The 23652-nt window shown below is 55.9% G+C and overlaps 1 protein-coding gene across 1 annotated transcript; it reads left to right on the forward strand.

Annotated features, from left to right (window-relative positions):
• Nucleotides 1–706: 706 nt before the first annotated feature.
• Nucleotides 707–23049, forward strand: PODN (podocan). Its single transcript, XM_011973781.1, has 12 exons — nucleotides 707–902; nucleotides 4513–4568; nucleotides 7511–7877; nucleotides 9232–9325; nucleotides 12278–12342; nucleotides 13533–13642; nucleotides 14855–15011; nucleotides 15228–15343; nucleotides 15903–16560; nucleotides 18263–18411; nucleotides 19522–19732; nucleotides 22058–23049. The coding sequence occupies exons 1-11, from the start codon at nucleotides 855–857 to the stop codon at nucleotides 19703–19705; spliced, it is 2004 nt and encodes a 667-aa protein (XP_011829171.1). The 5' UTR covers nucleotides 707–854; the 3' UTR covers nucleotides 19706–19732; nucleotides 22058–23049.
• Nucleotides 23050–23652: the final 603 nt, after the last annotated feature.

The raw sequence follows: 23652 nt of genomic DNA on the forward strand, positions 1-23652 counted from the left end.
CGGGCGACAGGGAATGTGGGGGGCAGGTGGAACTGTGTAGGGGCGGGGACCCCTGTCAGGAGAGCCTGGGCCCGGAGTAGCCCGCGTCTTTCCACATTCACTCATCAGGCCCCCTAGCGAGTCCAACCTCCACCTCTTTACAGATAGAGAAACTGAGGCCCGGAGAGGGGCAGAGATCTGGCCCCAGGGCGCGTCGGCCGCCGGGTGGGTCCCCTCCGGGGCTCGGCTTCCCCGGCCACTGTGCCGCCACAGCTTAGTGCCAACCACTGGCGGCCTGGAGTCCGTCTGTCTGTCTACTCGGCTGCTTCCCAGCCGGTACAACTGGACGGAGGAGGGGGTGGGGGTCCGTGGAGCGCTAGGAGCGAGGTCCGCGCCTTTCTGCGAATGCAGCGGAAGCCCCAGGTTCCAGGTCCCCGAGCCACAGCCCGGCCTGGGGCGGGGGATGAGATCGTGGCGTTGGAATACCTGACGTGCCGTCAGGTGGAAGAGGAGGTGGTGGCGGGGCGGCGAGGCTCCTGGCAGCCTCGGGAGCTGGGGTTAGGAGAGGGAGCCGCAGCCTTCTGGAGAGGAGCAGGCGCGGCAGCAAGAGGCGAGCACCCTGGCCCGGGTGCGCGCGGCACTGACTGACCTGGTCCGGGAGGCGCGGAGGATGCGCCCCCAGCGCTTGGAGTGAATTACTGACCTGTCTGCCCTTCGATTACCGGCTGGCCAGGGAAGGGGAAGCTGTGGTCTGCTCCGCTCCAAGAGGCGCCACTGGTGTGAACCGGGAGAGCCCCTGGGTGGTCCCGTCCCCTATCCCTCCTTTGTATAGAAACCTTCCACAGTGGGAAGGCAGCGGTGAGGCAGGAGGGCTCATGGTGAGCAAGGAGGCTGGCTGGTCTGCAGGTGCACAGCATTCCGAGGTAGGTCACTCAGAAGAGCCTGGGGACTGCCCTGGGAAAGACCCGTGGGGACTGGTCTGGGGGTTCTGCTCCCTCATGTCCACTCTTAGGGCCCGGGACCCAGTCTACTCTAGCCTCGAGTGCAAGTTAAGAAGTGTCAGAGTCACACGACTGTGTTTCGTGTCATCTGTGAGCGCACACTTTATCTCTTCTGCCTGAGTCTAGGGTAAGGGATTACTAATGGTGGCACTTTTAGGCTTGGTGTAGTCATACATGAAAGTGCTGATCATGTCCTGCTTGGAACCCTTAATGAGTCCCTGTCACCAACACTAGCATGGTTGTGGAGGCCCTTGGCCACCTAGGCCTCCCACCCTGTTGACCCTTCCTTAAACACACATCCCTCTCCTCTAGCCCCGCCCCTGCCTTTTGATCACACCCTGCCTCTGCCTAGAGGGCTGTTTCTCCCACTTTGTCCACTTGGAGAACTCCTGCTCAGTCTTCAAGGCCAACTCAAGCCTCTGGGCAGGAGTCAGAAGACCCACATTTTACTCTTGGCCTTGGCTTTCACACACTAATTTGCAAACTGGGGGAGTCAGAGCAGATCATATTGCAGATCTCAAGATCTTTTCCAACTCTGCCTTTCACAAAGTCATTCATTCAGCAAACATTTCCCCAGCATCCACTCCAGGCTTGGGGAGACAGGCTCCCCAAGCCTGTCTAATAAAGCTGGCCAAGATTGCTGTGGAAGCACCCAGAAACACCCTAACCCAGCCAAGGGGGCAGGAGAGGCTTCCCTGAGCAGGGGCATTTAAGCAGGAGCTTTCTAGGGATGGGCAACAATGCCAGCCCTTTTTGCTTGAGCTCCAAATCTGCAGAATGGGAAGACAAACATGTTGTCCCAGGATTTCTATTAGAGTCAATAAGATGCAGCTGTTTGGGGCCCAGCACCGAGCAGGTGGGCAGTCGATTTGTACGGAATTTGAGTATAGAAGGAAGGTAGTGCTGGGGGCTGAGGATCCGCCTCTTGATTTGGGTCTCCCTTTCCCTTCCTTCTTCTAGTCCTACCTTAACCTCACACTTTGGGCCTTGAGGTTTGGTTCCCTGGTGGGGGTTGGAGGAGACGGTGGGTCCTGCTTACTTTCTCAGTAACAGTAACCCCTGCTATGTCACACCTACTTGGTGCCAGCGGTGACAGGCTGAGCCTGCTATTTCATTTAATTCTCACAAGTAGCTCCCAACTCCATTTCTTAGACTAGTAAACAGAGGCTCGGAGCAGTAAAGTGACTCATCCAGGCTTACACAGCAGTCAGAATTGGAACCCATGCCCTCTGTCTCTAAAACTCTCCACATGAGAAACACTCGCGGCTGGCTGAGCTGCCCCTCTGTCCAGGGGTCTGAGTTCTTCCTCACCAGGTGGACTTGAAACTCCTGGAGACCAGGGAGCTCCCCTGCTCTTCCCCACACACCTCCCACACGGCTGGGTACACAGAAGGGGCCTTAGGGGGCTTATCTTGCTCCATTCTTAGAAGAGCAAGGCAGGGTACAGTGGCTCACGCCTGTAATCCCAGCACTTTGGGAGGCCGAGGCAGGAGGCCAGAAGTTCAAGAACAGCCTGGGCAACACAGTGAGACCCCATTTCTAAAAATAAAAAATTAGCCAGGTGCCAGGTGTGGTGGCACATGCCTATAATTTCAGCTACTCGGGAGGCTGAGGTGGGAGGATCACTTGAGCCCAGGAGCCCAAGGCTGCGTTAGCTGTGATTGTGCTACTGCAGTCCAGCCTGGGTAACAGAGTGAGACTCTGTCTCAAAACAAAACAACAGCAACAAAAAACTACAAGTAGGAAAATGTAGATGCAGATGGGTCAGTGGTATGGCCAAGGTCACACAGCTAGTAGGGCTGGACCTGCCCAGGACCTCACAGCCCTGAGAGTGTCTGGCCAAGCTGGAGGGACCACTCTCCATGCCTTGTCTGTCCTTCCTACCTCTCCCTCCATTCCTGCAGTCCAGCACCTCTCTCTCTGCCAGGGTCAGGCCCCCTTAGCCCTCACCCATCCCAATTGCACAGCCTCATGTCCACCCTGTGTCACGCTCCTGCCCTTCAGTGGTCCTCACCTTCCAATGATAAGGCTCACACTCCCTAACCTGGCCTTCACATCTCTCCTTCGTGGCCTGGGCTTGTTGTGGCAACTGTGCCTGTTTGTATCACTCCCAGTCCCTATCCCCCACCAGACACCCCACAGGCACTTGGCTAATTTGTACCCAGCCTTGCTCTTCTAAGATGGAGCAAGATAAGCCCCCTAAGGCCCCTTCTGTGTACCCAGCCGTGTGGGAGGTGTGTGGGTAAGAGCAGGGGAGCTCCCTGGTCTCCAGGAGTTTCAAGTCCACCTGGTGAGGAAGAACTCAGACCCCTGGACAGAGGGGCAGCTCAGCCAGCCATGAGTGTTTCTCATGTGGAGAGCTTTAGAGACAGAAGGGCATGGGTTCCAATTCTGACTGCTGTGTAAGCCTGGATGAGTCACTTTACTGCTCCGAGCCTCTGTTTACTAGTCTAAGAAATGGAGTTGGGAGCTACTTGTGAGAATTAAATGAAATAGCAGTCTCGTGAGTGTGAACTGTCTTGCCTCTGGGCCTTTGCACACACCGACCCCCTTGCTTGTATGACCCTTTCCCTTTTGCCTGGTAGTCATCCCTTAGAATGGGATTATAATACTCAGCTTATGCATAAAGCTGCAGACCAGCACTGTCCAATAGAAATATAATGTGAGCCATAAATGCAAGTCACATATGCAATGCAACATTTTCTAGAGGGGCCATTTGTTTTTTCTTTTTTGAGACAGGGTCTCACTCTGTTACCCAAGCTAGAGTGCAGGGGTGTCATCACGGCTCACTGCAGCCTCAACCTCCTGGGCTCAGGTGATCTTCCTGCCTCAGCCTCCTGAGTAGCTGAGACTACAGGTGCATGCCACCTCACCTTGCTAATTTTTTGTATTTTTTGGAGAGACGAGGTTTCACCATCTTGCCCAAGCTGGTCTCAAACTCCTGGGCTCAAGTGATCTACCTGTCTCAGCCTCCCAAAGTGCTGGGATTTCAGGCATGATCCACCTTGTCTAGCCAGAAGCCACATTTTAAAAAGTAAAATGAAACTGGTAACATTTATTTCACCTGTTCAAAATATTATCATGTAATCAATATAACAATAAATGGGATTTGATGTCATTAATATTAATATTAATGAGGCATCCTACATTATTTTTTGTACTACGTCTTTGAAATCCACGGACACCACATTTTACACTTGCATCTCTATGTGGACCAGCCACATTTCAAGCACCCAGTAGCCACGTGTGGCCAGTGGCTAATGGAGTGGCCGGTGCAGCTGTGGCTCTCTGAAGGGCAGAAGCCACGCTGAGTCTTCTGTCTGGGTCCCCTGCTCCCCGTCATGCTTGGCCTAGGGGAGAGCAGCGTAGCATTGTTGATGTGATGTGGGCTGGGAGCTCAGCTTTGCCACTTAACAGCTGTTCACTGGCTGACCCCACTGGGCCTCAGCTCCCTGAGTTGTAAAGTGGTGATGATAACATTTTCAGTATGGTGCACAATGTTAATATAAATTCAATATTTTTATGGATACAGTTTACAGATTTTTACAGACACCAAACAGAAGGCGAGGAGGCAGAACAGCCTGCCTGGTGCGTGCACAGGATATGTGAGACCAGAGTTCCTTCCCCTGGATTCTTCTCCTTGGCCTTCTGCCCCGATTGAATTTGGGGCCTGGGCCTGTGCCCACACTCCCGCTCTCAGAACACCAGACTGTAGTGGGGTCAGATGGGCAAGGGGCTGCCGGCTGTTGAGCTGGCTGTGGAGTTTATAATGTGCTGCGGGAATGATGGTCTATAGACCGGTGTTGGGGCAGGGGGCAGGGGCAGCAGGGGTGTGGCAGAGCCAGCATAGGGCTGGGCTGCTGTGGGTGCCACTCGCTGCTACCGACTGATCCCTGGAGCCTGGAAGCTGCAGGTGTGCCGGGCTCCCTGGTTCTTTGCTGGGCCAGTGGCTGAGACCTGAGTCTCCATAAACCATGTGGATCTGTAGGGTCAAGTAAGCCTGGCTGCCACCCCTCCTGTCTCCTCTAGGACCTCCTACTCCTTGGGACCCCTTTTATGCCACCCCACCCACCCCCAGTCTGGGTGGGGAGTGGTTGTTGGTACTAGGGTCTGCTGCCCCCTCCAGTTGGAGGACAAGGATCTTTTCCACCTCACCTGTGTCCCAGTGCCCAGTACAGGCCCAGGCACAATGGGCCCTTACTTCAGATAACTGGCTGAGCCACCAAGTGAGGCAAAGTGGTATCTGAAATCCCATGGCCACCACAGGGCAGCAGGAACTCAGAGGCAGCTACAATGTCTGCAACATCTTCTGGGAGGAGGTGGGCCTGGGATTGGGTCAGAAAGCACACACGAAGGGCCAGGCGAAGTGACTCATGCCTGTAATCTCAGCATTTTGGGAGGCTCACTTGAGGTCATGAGTTTGAGACCACCTCGGCAACATAGAGAGACCCCATCTCTACATAAAATTAAAAAATTTGGCTGGCATGGTGGTATACCCCTGTAGTCCCAGTTGCTTGAGAGGCTGAGGCTGGAGGATCATTTCAGCCTAGGAGCTCAGGTTACAGTGAGCTATGATTGCACCACTGCACTCCAGCGTAGGTGACAGAGTGAGGTCTTGTCTTAAAAAAAAAAGCCCAGCAAGATCTACAAGATCTAGACAAGGGAAGGAAAAGGAGCAGGAGCAGAGGATTCTGGAGTGAGCAGTGGTGTGGCAGGGGTGCAGACCATGCGCATGGAACAGACAATTAGTGAGTGGCAGGAAAAGCTAACATTTATTGAGCACTTACTATGGGCAGTACATGCATTTCACTGACCCCTCATGGTCTTCCCACAAGGACAGTGCTGTTATCATACCCAAGGATGGGGGAGAAAGCTGAGGTTTAGACAATTATAGTCACGTAAGAACCAGAACTGAGGCCAGAGCCAAGGTTGCAGCTGTGGCCACTAGCTCCAGACATTAACATCATTGTCAAGCTCCCCGTTTACAAAACCCTCGTAGGCCCAGGGTCTTGCCAGACCCTTCTAGCTGCTTTATGGTCATGGTTTCTGATCTGGTGGTGGGGAGAGAGGCTCAGCCTGAGCCAGGACTTGTGGCCACTCAGCTCAGGAGTGAATGTCCCTCGTGCTGGAGGCATCCCCAGCAGGTCCTTGCCACTGTCCCTGCTGCTCACTTAGTGCCACATGTTCCTATGCGTGATTGCTGCAGTGGTGACAGCAGCTCCTCATCACCTAATAGCATCACCTTATCACCTCATCACCTAAAAGCCAGGTGCTTTGCGTCTTATCTTACTCCACAGAAGTTGTGTGTTTAGATGTATTATCTGCATTGTACAGACAAGGAAACTGAGGCTCAGCAAGTCAGAGGTGGGACTCAAACTGGGATTTGTGGGACCTGAGAGTCAGTGAACCTGAGCTACCAGCATGTCTTATCACAGCCCAGAGATGTCTGAGTCCCTGTAAAGAGAACCCAGGAACCCACCAAGAGCCAAGCCTACGCCACGGGACTGCTGGGACAATGACATCTTCCAGCACCTTCCTCTGTGGGCCTCAGATCATCCCCTGTACCCCGTCCTTGCTGGACCCGGGGGCCATGCCTGGGAGTGGTCTCTGGCAGGTGGCAGTGGTCACTGAGCACATCAAGCCCTGGTGAGGGCAGCTGAGGGGATACACATCAGGAATAGGACTTGGGAGGCCATGAGGGCAGCAGCAGCTGTAGTTACTGATGTTTTCTCTGTGCCGGGCTCTGGGCTTGACCTATGTCCAGACACAGCGAGTTGCTCACAGCTCTCTGTGGGAAGAAGACACCTTTGCTATTCAAAACCCAACCCAACTAATGCTAAGCTCTGGGTGAACGCAGTCACGGGGAGCCCCAGGGCATCGCAGTGTCCTGCTGCTCCTCCTCTTCCCATGTTCATAGCACTGAAGTTGGTTCCTAGAAAAGAAAATGCTGATTGCACAAGAGAGAGGAAGGGCACTCTAGGCAGAAGGAACAGCATGTGCAAAGGCCTGGAGGGAGGAGCTATCCCATAGTCCTGTAGAACTGGGGGCAGGCCTGGAGGGAGGAGCTATCCCATAGTCCTGTAGAACTGGGGGCAGTTAAGGGGACAGTTGGAAGAGAGTCAGGACCAAGTCAGGAAGACCTGAGAATGGCAAGCTGGAGAGCCGGGACGCACCTTGCCGGTGCTGGCTCACCATGGCCTGTGGCTGCTGGAGGAGGCACGGGGTCTTCCCACACCACCAGTGCCAGGATAGCAAGGGCTCAGCACAGTCCAGCTTGTGTCTCAGCTTCCCCTTCTAGGAAATAGGGGTACAGACTCCTTAGGGTCAAGCCTGCTGAATGAAGGCTGCAGAAGGTTTTGCAGACCTGCCAGAGGACAGGGCTTTACCTGGTCCCCGGCCTCTGGAGGGCAGCCTGGTGGGGGTTGGGCAGGTGCGGCTCTGAGGACGGTCCAGAGTGGGCCCTGCTTTGTGCTCGGGAGGGCCCCGTCATGACTTTCAAGGGCCCCAATTGTGTCCACTGTATCTCACAGGTTCCGTCAGCCCTGGCGCCCAGGCGCATCTGACTCGGCACCCCCTGCAGGCACCATGGCCCAGAGCCGGGCGCTGCTGCTCCTGCTGCTGCTGCCGCCACAGCTGCACCTGGGACCTGTGCTTGCCATGAGAGCCCCAGGATTTGGTCGAAGCGGCGGCCACAGCCTGAGCCCTGAAGAGAACGAATTTGCGGAGGAGGAGCCCGTGCTGGTCCTGAGCCCTGAGGAGCCCGGGCCTGGCCCAGCCGCGATCAGCTGTCCCCGAGACTGTGCCTGTTCCCAGGAGGGCGTCGTGGACTGTGGCGGCATCGACCTGCGTGAGTTCCCGGGGGACCTGCCTGAACACACCAGCCACTTGTCTCTGCAGGTGAGGTCCGCGTTGCACCCGTGGTTACAGGGCTGCCCACACACCCTTGGCTCCCATCCCAGAACCCCGACGTTCCCAGCAACCTGTTCACTAGAACCTCCAATATGTGCGGCTCTCCACTCCCAACCACAGGGTCAGATTCCTGGGGCCCTGGCTGCACCAGGTGACACCCCTCCTGATGTCCCAGTCACGGAGCACTGTGTTAGTACAATAAAACCCCCTTTGCTCACTTAGCGTCCGGGCTGGGCCAAGTGGAGCCAGGCTCTGTCTGAAAATGGACGCAGACCTGCCTAGCAGCTGACCCTCTGAATGCACAGCCACCGTTACAAGGCCAGGAAACCCCAGAGCAATGTAGACCTGACAGAATACTGTGGGGCCTCCTAGGATGGAGTGCTGTCTCCAGCCAAGGGGCAGGCTAGAATTTGGAACCTTGAGAGGTGGGACACAGTGTCCAGACCGGGAGCACCCTGGAGTGCAGGCGCACCCATCCTCGCCTTGTGTGGCCTAGCAGCCCTTGGGAGATGGAGGGGCTGCGGCACCCATTCCCAGAGGCGATCAGACCCGGTGCGGGAGAGTGACTTGCCTTCCGTCATCCACACTGGTGGATCTGAGCTGGCGGCCGTGGTAGCCCAAGGCCAGGGCAGCCACTGAGAGAAAGGGCATGCTGAGCACAGCTCTTACTGTCGCTTTCTTTGCTCTTTCACCCACACACCAGCTCTCTCAAGCGCCTGCACCGGGCCTGTGGTCCTGTGTGGGGGCTGGGCATGGAGGCAGGGCTCGGGGTTCCCTGACCTTTGGGTGCTTACAGTCAGTGGGCGAGGCAGAGACTTAAACAGATAGAGGCACCAGATGGAAATGGAAGGACTGTGTGCGGGGCCCAGAGCAGCCTCCTAATCCAGCCCCAACCCAATCCAGGAAGGCTTCTGGAGGAGGTGGTACCTACCCCAGCTTTCCATGTGTTCCAAGGGGAAAGGGGACTGCAGGGCCAAGGAGGGGAAGGAAAAGTGGTTTCTGGCTTGGGGAGCAACTGTGGCTGCCTGTCACGAGGTGGGAAGGCTCCAGGAGCAGGTCTGGAGGAGATAGCATGTCAAGTTTGAACTGCCCATAGATGTCCATGTGTGGACTCCCTGAAGGCAGGACTCACACAACTGTTGTGGTCACTGCTGTGCCCCAGAGCGCATATCCAGACCTGGCCCAGAGCTGGCACTGGGGGTCTGCTGCCATGGGGGAGAATTCCAAGGGAGGCACCCAGCAGGTGGACTGGATTCTAGGACTGGAGCTACGGGTGATGAATGGAGTCCAGGGCACACCCCACTGGGCTGATGCTGCCTCCTCGCAACCCCCTACCCCCCAGAACAACCAGCTGGAAAAGATCTACCCTGAGGAGCTCTCCCGGCTGCACCGGCTGGAGACGCTGAACCTGCAGAACAACCGCCTGACTTCCCGAGGTGAGGGGCCGCCCAGAGCCCAGGGCCAGGGACACCGAGTGGGGCCTTGGGGGCCTGAACAATGCTGGGTGCCCGGGGGAGAGCTTGGCCCTGTGGATCTTGGGGTGTGGATGGAAGAGAGCAGGCCCGGGCCGGGCTAGCAGTGGGGCTGCATAAGAACCAGCTCCACACGGGCAAGGGGCTCCCTCTTCTTGCCTGAATACCACACGGGTATTTTTCTTCTTCTTCTTCTTCTTTTTTTTGACATAGTCACTTACTTTAATAACAATACATATACCATGTTATCACCATGGAATGTAAATCCCGGTTAGACAAGAGAATTTCACAAGTGTAATAACGTTCTGTACATGAAAGTTTGTGTATACTGTCTGGCCAAACCAGCATGCTCATAAGTCATTCATCAATTCCATTACAAGTCATTTGTTTAGTTAAATGTTTATAATTCTTAAGGAGAAAATAAGCAACACACACATTTTTAAAGTGTTCACTTACCTTTGCATGAGTTAAAATACATGATTCTATTTCAAGGTGACATTTCAAAATGATTCTAATACAACAGCAGCAAAAATATAATTCTGCAATTACAAAAGAACTAAACTAGAATCCATAAGTTATTTTCATGTTTACAATTGTGATTCTTTAACAAATATTATTACTGTGCAATTCTATCGCAAGCTTTCTAAATTTGGTTTAAACACACACATAGGTAATATCAGTTGTGGGAGGCTTTACAAGTTATATTCCATGCACTTTTGGACAGAGTTCTAAAAGAGCCAGCCAGTCCACAAGACAGATAGAAAAAAGGTAAATTAACTGGGGAAAATAGGACCCTTATATAACATCCAAAACATGAGATTCTGTAGCAAACTGGGAATATGTCAGGGTTGGCCTGGACAACCCCGGTGCCCTCCCATCCTTGTGTCTCCAACCCTTTCTACTCCTTGCACTTGAGACTCAAAGGTCTGCCTGCCTCCTTGACATTTCCCCTAGACGTCCCTGTCTTCTTTACAACTAATTTCATCTGAACAGTTTAAGAAAGTGGACATCATCAAGTGCATTCAGGTGATGTGTTTCAAGATGTCTAACTAGGCCAGGTGTGGTGGCTCACGCCTGTAATCCCAGCACTTTGGGAGGCCAAGGCAGGTGGAACACCTGAGGTCAGGAGGTCGAGACCAGCCTGGCCAACACGGTGAAACCCTGTTTCTATTAAAAATACAAAAAATTATCCTGGAGTGCTGACGGGCACTTACTCAGCAGCCTCCGAGCTACTCAGGAGGCTGAGGCAGGAAAATCATTTGAACCCAGGAGGTGGAGGGTGCAGTGAGCTGAGATCTTGCTGTTGCACTCCAGTCTGGGCAATAAAAGCGAGGCTCCATCTCAAAAAAAAAAAAAAGAAAGAAAAAAGCTGTCTAACTAAAACAAGCTCCTCCAACAAGACCAAGAGAGCCTCTCTCCTTCTAAAGCTTAGGATTTGCCCAGAATTCCTGATACATGGACTAGCCCATACCAACAGTCATGGCTCCTACAACAAAGCCTTGGGCTGCCACATGCATGTGGATCAGATGAAGGGACATTTTCATATTTCCCCTGCTCTTCAGTTTGTGTAATCCTTATGCAACAATGGCTGCAAAGTCTGCCATTCCAATGGGACACATGGTGCCTCTAGCTTTCGGAAGAAGTTTGGATCCCTGATCTTCATTATGTGAAAATTGGGAAACCTCTGTGTCTGTTGACATAGTGATTGCTTGAAGAATCTCCCTAGAGTGAGAAAACCTCTTACTCGCCAACTAGCTTCTGATCCCTCCTGTGCGCCCCAGGCGGGTGTTTCTAAGACCTGGGGGATGCACAGGAGAGAGGCTTCAGAGAAGCTGAGCTTCCGGAACCTTGTCGCAGGTTCTTCGGTTCCGAGGGCCTTTAGGACCCATGAGTTGTAGAGTCCTCATATTTTAAAAAGATTGTGTTTTTCCTGATCATGAAAATAACATCTGATTGGGATAGAAACTTTGTAAAATAAAATGGAAAGAGAAAATTTCTCCTAATTTTGCCACTTGGAATTAACTACTATTGACATTTTGGTGTATTTGTTTCCATTTTTTAAAAGGCAGCTTTCTTGAAGTATCATTTATATACCATAAGATTTACCCAATTCAAAGGTACAATTGGCTGAGTTGTAGTTAGTGGGGCAGCCATCACCACAGTCCGGTGGTCTTTTTTCCTTTGTGTTTTAAACTCGTGGCTGAACACATGCTATGATATCACAGCCTGCTCTGTGTCTCTTAGCCGTCAGCTCGGCCGCCTCTCTCGGGTTGCTAAAGCCTCTCGTTGACCGTCATCTTACACAGCGACAGCAGGGTGTTCCGTGGAGAGACATGCCAGTTTATGTAACTGTTCCCTCTTGTTAGATAGTGGGTGAGGTCCAGCATCTGGGGGTCTTGGAGCCGGGAAACGAGGGTCAGAGGCCAGCCTGGCAGGGCTCCCGGCAGCAGCCGAGTCCTGACTCATCTGCCAGATGGAGCTGGGGTGAGCCAGGTGGTGAGGAGGCCCAGAGCCGCAGCCCCACCCTGTGTGGAGCCATTCCCGGCCCAGCCCACCTGCCTGTGGACGGGGCTCTGACCTTCTGGGGCTCTCCCAGAGGGGAGCACTTCTTCCTGGCAGAAAAGGGTCAGGCTGGGTGCTCTGCCGCTGGCCTGACCTCTCAGGGCTCATCCCCGCTCAGAGTGAGGAGTCAGTCCCTCAGTAGACAGTAACTGCCTGCTCCTCTGAGCCTGGGCTCATGTGAGCAAGGAGAAAGAATAGGGCTGGGCGGGCCCCGCCAACTGCTTGGGAGGGGATCTGAGCTGCCTCTGCCTCCCCAGTCCTGGCAGGCGGCTGGTGGAGGAGGGTGGGTGCTTGCTATGCTTCCCTGTAGCGTCTCCTTCATCCAGGGCTCTGACCGATGCCTGTCCTTTGAAGGGCTCCCAGAGAAGGCGTTTGAGCATCTGACCAACCTCAATTACCTGTACTTGGCCAATAACAAGGTGAGGGGCTCGAGGCAGGGTGGGGGGTATGCTGCCCTGTCCTCCAGGCACTGTCTTCCCTGAGTTCCATGAACTTTCACCAGGGCCTTTCTGGACTGGCTGCTGGGTCCCTGTTGCTGCTCAGACATGGCCCCGGGTTGGAGGTGGGGAAGACACGGACCCCATGCCTATAACTCAGGGCATCAGAGTGTGTCAGGTCATGAAGACAGAAGCCAAGGCCCACAGGAGTGTAGAGGGGGAAGAGCTTGTCCCCACTGGGGAAGTCATACCTGGAGGGCTTCCTGGAGGAGATGGCATTTGAGCAGGGGCATGGAGGGTAATAGGATTCTAGGCAGGGGCCCCAGGGTAGGGCGGCACTGCAGTACAAGGAACGTCATGAGTGAAGGCACAAAGGTATTCATGTTCCAAATATTTGGTATGCTCCAGAGCGCTGTCCCAGCCCCTCCTCTCTCTCCACTCTCTGGAGGTTACCTGTGCCCTCCCAGACTCCGTCTCCCATCTGCATCATGGCCATGTCCAGTGGCTGTCTCCAACCCTTTCTACTCCTTGGACTTGAGACTCAGAGATCTGCCTGCCTCCTTGACATTTCCCCTAGACGTCCAGTGGAAGGAAGCTACAGCTTCCCGCCCATAGTCCCCAGACCCAGTTCTCCTCTGTCTTCCCAGCTTTGTAAGGGGCATCTCCAGCCACCTACGACCCCACTGGTCCAAGCCACAAATGATGCCTCTGGGCCCTGAGCTTCCTCACCATGTCTAGTCCCATTGAGGTCCTCAGCTTTTACCGCACTGGCCCCCATCCCTCACCTGGACGCTTGCCTCCTCACTTGCCCCCCATTCTTGGAGCAGCCAGAGCAACCTTAAAGTCACACCCATCGCTTCTCGGCCTTTTGGCTAAGATCAGGTATAAAAGTCACACCCGCCTCTACCTCTTATCCACTTGGGATGAACCCAGGAGGACGGGCAGGGCAGGGGACAAGTCCTGAGGGCCTTGAATGCCAAGCTGAGTGCTGAGGAGATCCAGAGAGGTTTGGGTTTTGTTTCTGCAGGGGGTGGGACAGGTTTCAATTTGAGAAAGATGGCCTGGTTGCAGGGAGACACAGTGAAGGGAACCCGGTGGTGAGCAGACAGCGGGACCCACAGCTGGCCTCTGCTCCTCCATTGCTCTTTCGGCCCCAACTCTTCCCTTCCCAGCTGACCTTGGCACCCCGCTTCCTGCCAAACGCCCTGATCAGTGTGGACTTTGCTGCCAACTATCTCACCAAGATCTATGGGCTCACCTTTGGCCAGAAGCCAAACTTGAGGTCAGAGGTCGGGGGTGGTCTGGGCTTGGGCTGGGGCAAGGGGAGGGGCTGAGGTGGAGGCTGCCATCCTGTGTGAGACAGAGACAGGCCTGGAAGGAGGCCCTGTGCTCAGGGCTGTGGTGAAGGGACACCCAGGGGCCCTAACAGAGGAGGACAACTTGGGCCAGGAGGCGAGGACAGAGAGTGTGGTCTACAGGAATTGTGGGGAACCAGTGAGGATGTCCCCACTTTCCCAGCCCTGGGAGGAGGGGAGCATCTTTCAACAGGCAGCACTGCCCTTCGCTGAGCTGCATTGGGAGGAGCGACCACCCTGCGGCATAGGTGTGCGAGAGAGCAGGGTGGTGTGGGCGGGGTGGGGGGCTGCTGGGGAGCCGCCCCCAGGACAGTTTGGGGGCTGGACAACCCCAGTGCCCTTCCGTCCCTGCATCTGCCGTCTCACTGACTCTCTCCATCTGTCTGAGGACCCCAGGGCCACTGTGCATGGCCCCATCCCACAGATGGAGGTGCAAGAGGCCACACAGCAAAACTGAGCTGTGTCTGTCACAGATGACCCTTGTTCCTTGTCTTCCCTCCTTCTAGTATGTTGGCTCCACGAAGGCAGGGTCTGTCTCATTGGTCGTGTCCACTGTTATGCCCTCAGTCTAGAACAGCTCTGGCATCTCGTATATATATTTATTTATATATCTCATATATGTATATATCTATATTTAATATATTATATTACATAATATATTCACTATATATTTGCTGAATGGATGAGGGTCACCTCCTCTGAGACAGACCCTGTGCTGGCACTAGGGCCAAAGAGGCAGGCAGAGATAGGCCCTGTGTTTAGGAAGTCCTAGGAACTCAGAGCTAGGCCGCGTGGGGTTGACAGGCAGGGATGAATGGACCGCAAGTCAGTCAAGGACTCCAGGGCTGAAAGGGTCAGGGGTCGACTGAGACCTTGAAAGGTGTGGGGGAGCCTCTGCCAGGGGTCAGGAAATCCTATTTCTCCCACTAGCTTATGGGACCACTTGTGGTGGGGCACGACCCCCTTCTGGTCCTTGGTTCCGTCGGCTGTGTAGGCAACATCTGAGGTGCTTCTGACTCTCTACCCTTGAGTTTGGATGGAAGGAGAGCAGCCTGGGCAAGGGTTTGGAGGCTCACCAGGTGAGCTGGCACAGGGCCCAGGGAGCCCAGGTGGGTGAGGACCTGTGCCTCGACCCGCAGGTCTGTGTACCTGCACAACAACAAGCTGGCGGACGCCGGGCTGCCGGACAACATGTTCAACGGCTCCAGCAATGTCGAGGTCCTCATCCTGTCCAGCAACTTCCTGCGCCACGTGCCCAAGCACCTGCCGCCTGCCCTGTACAAGCTGCACCTCAAGGTGGGCAGGGGAGAAGTAAGGAGGGGCACAGCAGACCCCACAGCCAGGGCACTGGGGCGGGGGCCTGCAGGGGAAGAGCTCAGGCCCACATGGGCACAGGTGCCCACATGGGTCCCTTCCTGGTGGCTTCCCAGACTCCTCTCCACACCTCATCCCGAGGCCCTGACCTTGCCCTCAGTCCTCCTCACACTCTCCTCCCTTCCCTTCATCCCCCAGAACAACAAGCTGGAGAAGATTCCCCCAGGGGCCTTCAGCGAGCTGAGCAGCCTGCGCGAGCTGTACCTGCAGAACAACTACCTGACTGACGAGGGTCTGGACAATGAGACCTTCTGGTGAGTCCTTGTCTCGCCAGGTCCTTGGCATGACCACGGGGCCCGGGAAGCTCCTTCAGGGCCAACCACCCAGCCCAGCCCCTCACACACGTCCCCTGCCCACCTTCCCTGGAGAAGGAACTTTAAGCCTTGTGCCTCTGTTGACATTTCTGTCCCTGGGAACAAGAACTATGCAGAAGTAAGGCCTTCCGAGATTCCAGTGAGATAAAGAAGCATTGGTAGAGGCTGGCTTCTTGGTACGAAATATAGACTTGGGCATTCTTGTTGAAGGCAAATACATTTTCATTTTTATAAGGGATCAAGGTAGCCATAAAAGGCTATCAAAAGGTTAAACAGTGGTCTTCAAGTAAGCTCCTGTGTGTCAGAAAATGCCGGATCCTTCCTACACCAGAATATCATTGAGTCAACCTGAGGAGCGAGGACTGAGGGCCCACAGTCAGTGAGCGGCAGAGCTGGGAGGAGCTAGTGGCAATTCCCCAGCCGCTTCTCTTGGGAATCATGGTGGAAACGAGCACAATGTGGGCTCCTGCCAACCGTCTTAATTCTCTCCCTGCCCCAGGAAGCTCTCCAGCCTGGAGTACCTGGATCTGTCCAGCAACAACCTGTCTCGGGTCCCAGCTGGGCTGCCGCGCAGCCTGGTGCTGCTGCACTTGGAGAAGAACGCAATCCGGAGCGTGGACGCGGATGTGCTGACCCCCATCCGCAGCCTGGAGTACCTGCTGCTGCACAGCAACCAGCTGCAGGCGCAGGGCATCCACCCGCGGGCCTTCCAGGGCCTCAAGCGGCTGCACACGGTGCACCTGTACAACAACGCGCTGGAGCGCGTGCCCAGCGGCCTGCCTCGCCGCGTGCGCACCCTCATGATCCTGCACAACCAGATCACAGGCATCGGCCGCGAAGACTTTGCCACCACCTACTTCCTGGAGGAGCTCAACCTCAGCTACAACCGCATCACCAGCCCGCAGGTGCACCGCGACGCCTTCCGCAAGCTGCGCCTGCTGCGCTCGCTGGACCTGTCGGGCAACCGGCTGCACACGCTGCCACCTGGGCTGCCTCGAAATGTCCATGTGCTGAAGGTCAAGCGCAATGAGCTGGCTGCCCTGGCACGAGGGGCACTGGCGGGCATGGCCCAGCTGCGTGAGCTGTACCTCACCAGCAACCGACTGCGCAGCCGGGCCCTGGGCCCCCGCGCCTGGGTGGACCTTGCCCATCTGCAGGTAAGCGGAAGGGAGGAGGCTGGGCCATGTCCATGGAGGGGGGTACTGGCATGGCTGCCCTGAGCCCACCTGTCTGAAGGGTGAGGAGAAGGGCTGGGTGGTAAGGGAGGTTCCTCTGGTATGGCCAGACTGAGCTCATTCACCTTCAGATATCTGTGGGGATGCTGGCTAGGGCGAAGCTAGGCCTTAGGGGAGGCAGGAGGTGGGTCAGGCAGAGGGTGTGGCTGGCATGCTAGGGTGAGCCCAGCCCACCTGCAGGTACAAGAGTGAGGGGCAGAGTACAGCTGGTATGGCCAAGCTGAGCTCACCACCTGCAGATACAGGTTTGAGAAGGGCTGTGGAGGCAAGGAAGGTCATGGCTGCAGGTAGGGGCCCCAGGCTCAGGGGGACCAGGGGCCAGTTTAGGTGGTATGTATGGGAGAGTCAAGCTCACCCCTTTGCAGGCACAGGAGTAGGTGTGTGGAGAAGTCTGAGCCTTGGGATGGGAGGTAGAGGGGCCAGCTTGAGCTGTGGGCCCACCTCACCAGCTGCAGAGGGCTGGAGGTGGGGATCTACTCATGCTTTCTGGGGCTGGCCAGTCGATGTGGCTGCTGTGACCACATGGTCAGAATTAGGCAGGGATGCCTGGGCACATAGTTCACTTTGGTAACAAAACCCCCAACTCAACCAGTGTGGGTGAAAGAGAAATCCACTCTGTACGCTGGCTCATGCCTGAATCTCAGCAGTTAGAGAGGCTGAGGCAGGAGGATCACTTGAGCCCAGGAGTTCAAGGCCTGCCCGGGCAACATAGTGAGACCTGGTCTCCACAAAAAAATAAATTAAAAAAAAAATTAGCCCAGTGCAGTGGCATGCACCTGTATTCCCAGTTACCCTGGTAGGCTGAGGTGGGAGGATCACTTGAGCCTAGGGAAAATAGAGCTGGCAGTGAGCTATGATCGCACTACTGCACTCAATCCTGGACGACAGAGCGAGACCCTGTCTCAAATTAAAAAAAAAAAAAAGGAAACTCATCAGAGAACCTGGGCGGGAAGGTGGGGTGCTTCCAGGTTAGGGGCTGCCCAGTGGCTTCAGCAGCTCCCTGTGGGAACCCACTTCCCTGACTGTCCTCCCCTGGATGCCAGGCATGTGATGATCGGAGAACGGCCTGGGGCCTGGCTGTTGTGCTGGGGTCACTGTGGGTCTTACGCCCTTGCTCCTGGCCTCTGTACATGTGGCCCCTGAGGTCCATAAATGAGCAGTCCCACCCGAGCACCTGCCACGGCCCCATCCAGGGCCAGTGGGGCGAGATTCAGAGTCTGGAGGAGCCCTGGGCTCTGCCCATTTGAGATCTTTGGGAATGACAAAGTCTAATGGGAATGACAAGTGTGTCAGGAGGTAGGACTGTGACACCCAAACGTCTTGGCTGGGGGTTTATGTGGGAAGGCACAAGAAGCTGGGTAGGACATTCATCAATTAGAATACTGGTTTGGAGTCAGGCACACCCGGCTACAGCCTTTTACGGGTTATGTCATCTTGGAAAGATCACTGAACCTCTCTGAGCCTCTATTTCCCAATCTGGTAAGTGGGGATAGTTATAGACACCCCCTCCTCCACACAGGGTTGTTGTTAGATTTAGATAGGCTGGGGACTTGGTGGGAGTTTTGTAAGCTGTTAAGTGCTTTGCACAGGTGGGAGTCCCTGACTCCCTTGGTCGCCCCTGCAGCTGCTGGACATCGCCGGGAATCAGCTCACAGAGATCCCCGAGGGGCTCCCCGAGTCACTTGAGTACCTATACCTGCAGAACAACAAGATTAGTGCGGTGCCCGCCAATGCCTTCGACTCCACACCCAATCTCAAGGGGATCTTTCTCAGGTAGGAGGCCACTCGAGGCCCTGTACACACCCCCGTGGGGTCTGCCCCAGCTCCAGCGGGACAGCTGATGCACGTGGGAACAGCCTGGCTCCACTGCTGACTGTGTAACCACGGCTCAGCTCTCAAGGGTGGGGACAGTCTGGCCAGGCCTGATGTGGTTCCTAGGTTTGTCAAAGGGCTTTGGAAACGTTAGAAACCAGTGCTCACGGGTGTTGTGAATGTTACTGTGGCAGAAAGGATGCCGGACAGCGTCTTCCTGGTTTGCAGCTGAGAGCGCTGAGGCCCTGAGAGTGCAGGTGACTGCTGTGTCTGCAGTCATCCAGGCTAGGCCCGGGCCTCACACTCAGGGATAGATGTTCAGGTCCTCCCTGGGTTCTGGGGCTAAGAGATGGAGATTTGGAATGATTCAGGGGATGCAGCTCCCTGAGGATATGAGGGGCTTCCATCCAGCAGAGCCAGGATGGTTCTTCCCAGCACTTCCCATAATCCCTGCCCCCAAATCAGAGAGAAGGAGACAGGGCAGAGAAGAGCAATGTGTGCTCCCAGGAGCTCAGTTGCCCAGAAGGCCCAGGGCTTGATGACATCAGGATGGCTTGACATGTGCCTCAGGCATCTGCAGGGGAGCTGAAGCACAGAGAGTGAGGAGCCTGAGATCAGAGCCACAGCCTCCACCTTCCCACACCTGAGTGTGGCCCTGGCCCGGCTCAGCGCTGGCCTTGCCTGTGTGCCACTCCACATCAGGCACTGTGGTGACCCCTGGCTACCGCAGCCCAGGAGCCTCAGGCCTTGGGGTTAATGCCAGGGATGGCATAGAGACAGCTCCCAAAGATGTGGCTTCCAAAATAACAGTGAGACTATGTGCAGAGAGAGACCCCTCACTTTGCAGAGACTGGCCCAGTGCCAGTCCCACCCCACGCTGCGGCTGCCCTGACCAGCCTGTACCTTCCATCATGCACCGCGCTCTCAGGCCCTGGCCTTTCCCGCCTGCTGCACCACTTTCCAGGAGGGCCGTTCCCTCCCCTGTTACCTTCTGGAGAGGCCAGTTGGGGGAAGGGAGGGTTCCTTGGGGGTTGGGCTCCTGGCACTGACTCCACCTTGACGCTCCCACAGGTTTAACAAGCTGGCTGTGGGCTCCGTGGTGGACAGCGCCTTCCGGAGGCTGAAGCACCTGCAGGTCTTGGACATTGAAGGCAACTTTGAGTTTGGTGACGTTTCCAAGGACCGTGGCCGCTTGGGGAAGGAAAAGGAGGAGGAGGAAGAGGAGGAGGAGGAAGAGGAAGAGGAAACAAGATAGTGACAAGGTGACCCAGATGTGACCTAGGTATGTGGCCTGTGTGGGGCAGCACACACTTCTGCTCACTGCTCTTTCCCTTTCCTGATCCCGATATAGGGGTCTTTCCGTCCATTCTTCACCCTCCGGCCTCTGCTTCATGTGCCCATTTAGCAAATTTATAAGAGTACTTGGGATGTACCAGGCCCTGAGTGAAAGATTGAAGCCTACGGGAGGCCCACACCTTCCAGAAGATTCTCACCCAGGGTGTGGGTGCTGTCACGGGAGTGCCCGGGGGGCACTGAACATGTGGGTCTGGGTTCAGGAGTGAGGTCTGGTCTGGAGAGAGGGCTCCAGGCATTGTCAGCCTTGAAACAATCACTGAAGCTGCAGGGAGCTGGGGAAGCTTGCGGTGAGAGAGTGAGTGAGGCGGGCAGGCAACGTGGGAGAGGAGACTGAGACAGAGAAGTTAGGAAAAGAGATAGGAAAACCCCAGACTGCCATGGCCAGAGGGCGTTTGCACATGTATGTAACACAGTGCACATGTGCACATGCACACAAATGCACACGGATGCACCAACACACATACATTCATGTGCACGCACGTCTCAACATGTACACACATCCACAAACCATGCACAGGCAGAATTCACACACCACACTCATGCACACAGACACACATACACGCTTGTACTCCATGACATACTTGCAGGCCTAGACTATGTACATACTTGCACACACATGTGTACATGCATGTGAGTACATGCACACAAAACACCCATACGTACCCACACACGCAGGCCCTTACGTACACACCTGCATGCCCACACGTACACATGATGCGTGCATGCACAGGCCTGTCTAGAAGTGGGGGTCTTGGCTGTGTCAGTGCTGCTGAGGGGTTGAGGGGGCTGAGCATTGTGGAGTGCCCACTGGATTTTTCCACCTGGAGGTTGTCTGTGACTTTGTAGCCACAGGGGAAGCTGGGGTGAGGAGAGTGGCTGGAAAGGAAGTGGGTCCAGGCACTGCAGACAAGCCTTTTGGGAAGTTTGGCTGTGAGAGATGAGAGAGGGCAGAGGTGGGAATGGGGTGTGAGGTTCAGGAAGCGCTCATTTTCTGAGCCTCACAGGAAGCAAAGGCCTCTCGAGGGAAGCCCTGTGTAAGGGGCTCTGGGAAGATGCCCCAATGCACACATGCATCTTCCACACGCATCCTCTTAACGGAAGGGGCCGGCTTGGGTGCTGGTGGGAAGAGACTGGCCTGGAGGGGGAGTTACCGATGTAGGAAAGAGCTGACTGTGAGGGCCCCCGTGGGAATGATAGAAGTTGCTGGCTTTAGCAGGAGGGACAGAGGGCAGGGTGGCTGCTGTCACAGGTAGGTTGGTAGCTTGGTGGCCGGATGTGAAGCCGTGTCAGCCGGATGCCTCCAGTCTTCCGTTTTCTCTGTGCAGCAGGGAGGTGCTCCGCAGACCACAGGTATGGAGAAGACGGACAGGTGGATCCACCCACAGCTGGGTTTTCAGCCAAGAGTTCAGGACAGGAGGGCAAGGAACAAGGTTGTGTGTTGGCTGGAGGCTGGCTGCAGGCGTGGGTCCCGGGATCAGGCTGGGTAAGGAAGGAGGTGCAGACAGGAGGCCTGGTGGGCAGGGACTCAGAGAAGGATGTTGGAGAGGAGCCAGGAACGATGGTGTGGTCTGAGGACAGAGGAGAGGTGGTGACGAGTGAGCCAGGCTGGGGGTCACAGGGCCAGGGCGTAGCTGTGGGAGGGGCTGCTGGGCCACTGTTGAGTGTTGACTGAAGTAGGGCCTGGGGCAAAGAGGAACCAGAGGGGGCTGTTGAGGGCCAGTTGGTGGGTGACAGAGGGAGCCGGGAGAGGGGCGCAAGTTGATGGCGAGAGAAGAGTGTACACAGGGGTGGGTATCCACACGTGTGGAGGGACTGGCAAGAGGCTGAGCTTGGGGGTCACCTTCCTCAGCTCCCAGAGCCCGGGAGTATGAAGGTGGAGCCGTTCTCTGAGGCATTGTCCTCACACAGAGTTGGGGTTGGCGACAAGATGACGGGCCGTTCAGTGAGGACACCACAGCCCTCATGAGAGGGGCTGTGGAGTCCTGGGGTGGGTGAGGATCTGCCCCATCTCAGGTCAATTGAGTGGGGCTCTGGGAGAGGCCCCGGGGAGTGGCTGGTGGGACCCAAGGGCCTTGTGGCATGAACGCCCCACTGGTTTTGGGCTCCCAGGGCCCACGCTCCCTCCCTCCTCACAGTAGCCTGGCCTGTCCAAAGCCCCTCCAGCAGGGATCCCACAGCAGGCCCCCCTCAGGCTGCTTGGGGTGGCGGGTTTGCCCTGAGCTAGCCCCTGACTCTCTTACTTGTTCTGCAGGACGATGAACCGCCGGACTCCTTTCTGCAGCACACGCCGGTGTGCTGAGCCCCCTACTCGGCCGTGCTCACACAGACACACCCAGCTGGACACACGGGCATCCTACATGACACAGGCTGACACAGTCTCATATCCCCACCCCTTCCCGCAGCATGTCCCACGACCAGACACGTGCACACACGTCACACCCTCACACACCCAGCTCAGCCACACACAGCCCGTTACACACTGCCCTCCAAACCACCACAGTCTCTGCCACACACCCACTACCACTGCCACACCCTCTGAATCATGCAGGGAAGGGTCTGCCCCTGCCCTAGCACACACAGCCACCCACTCCCTCCCCCTGCTGACATGTGTATGTGTGTGTACACACCACGCACACACACGCGCACAAGTCATATGCAAACAGCCCTCCAAAGCCTATGCCACAGACAGCTCTTGCCCCAGCCAGAATCAGCCACAGCAGCTCGCCGTCTGCCCTGTCCATCTGTCCGTCCGTTCCCTGGAGAAGACACAAGGGTATCTCCATGCTCTGTGGCCAGGTGCCTGCCACCCTCTGGAACTCACAAGAGCTGGCTTTTATTCCTTTCGCACCCTTTGGGGACAGGAGCCTTCAGGACTGCTGGCCTGGCCTGGCCCATCCTGCTCCTCCAGATGCTGGGCAGTCACTCTGCTAAGAGTCCTTCCCTGCCACGCCCTGGCAGGACACAGGCACTTTTCCAATGGGTAAGCCCAGCGGAGGCAGGACGGGAGAGCCCCTTGGGTGCTGCTGGGGCCTTGGAGCAGGAGTAAAGCAGAGGCGACGGGGCTGGGCTGAGCCAGGGAGGAAGGGCCCAGCTGCACCTAGGAGACACCTTTATTCTTCAGGCCCATGGGGGAAGTTCCGGATGCCTTTATTTTTTATTCTTTTCTAAGGAAAAAAATGATAAAAATCTCAAAGCTGATTTTTCTTGTTATAGAAAAACTAATATAAAAGCATTATCCCTATCCCTGCAGCCTGTGGCTATGTCTGTGCGTGCTTCCTGCCAGGTGCTGGGCTGGTGCCAGGTGGAGGGGGCAGGATACAAGCCCCTCAGCTCCCCGGCCAGACCAGCAGGCATCAGTGGAAAGTTCAGTTCTCGGGGCCCGCAGAGTAGCTGCACAGGCAGGCATCCCGGGAGAAGAGGGCATAGCCCCTGGTGATGGGGCCTGGAGGTGTGTGCAGATGGCCCACTTGGGAATAGTAGGTGAGGCCTGAACCAGCACACACGGCCTATGAGCTCACTGTGCATTCCCAGAGGTGGAGCATCCAAGCAAAGGACCTCCTGGGCTTTGGGCCTGTTAAGGGCTCACCTGGAGGGTCACGGGTCACCTTCACTGAGGGGGCGTTACCAGTGGGTTCTGTCCCTTAGAGGAGAGCAGGGGACTGGAGGCAGGCCTGGGAGCTGGAGCAGGGCTGACGTGGGGGCCCAGGTCTCTGCAGACCTTACCAGGAAAGAGCTAACAGATGCACCCAGTGTGCTCCCCACCCCAGGGCGGGGCAGAGCTGGGAATGGGAGAGGAAGCCACTGGGAGGTGGTACCCAGCTCTGAGCTAAGAAGAACCTCTGATGG

This window comes from Mandrillus leucophaeus, unplaced genomic scaffold (assembly GCF_000951045.1).
Source record: "Mandrillus leucophaeus isolate KB7577 unplaced genomic scaffold, Mleu.le_1.0 Scaffold14, whole genome shotgun sequence".
Lineage (NCBI taxonomy): Eukaryota > Metazoa > Chordata > Mammalia > Primates > Cercopithecidae > Mandrillus > Mandrillus leucophaeus.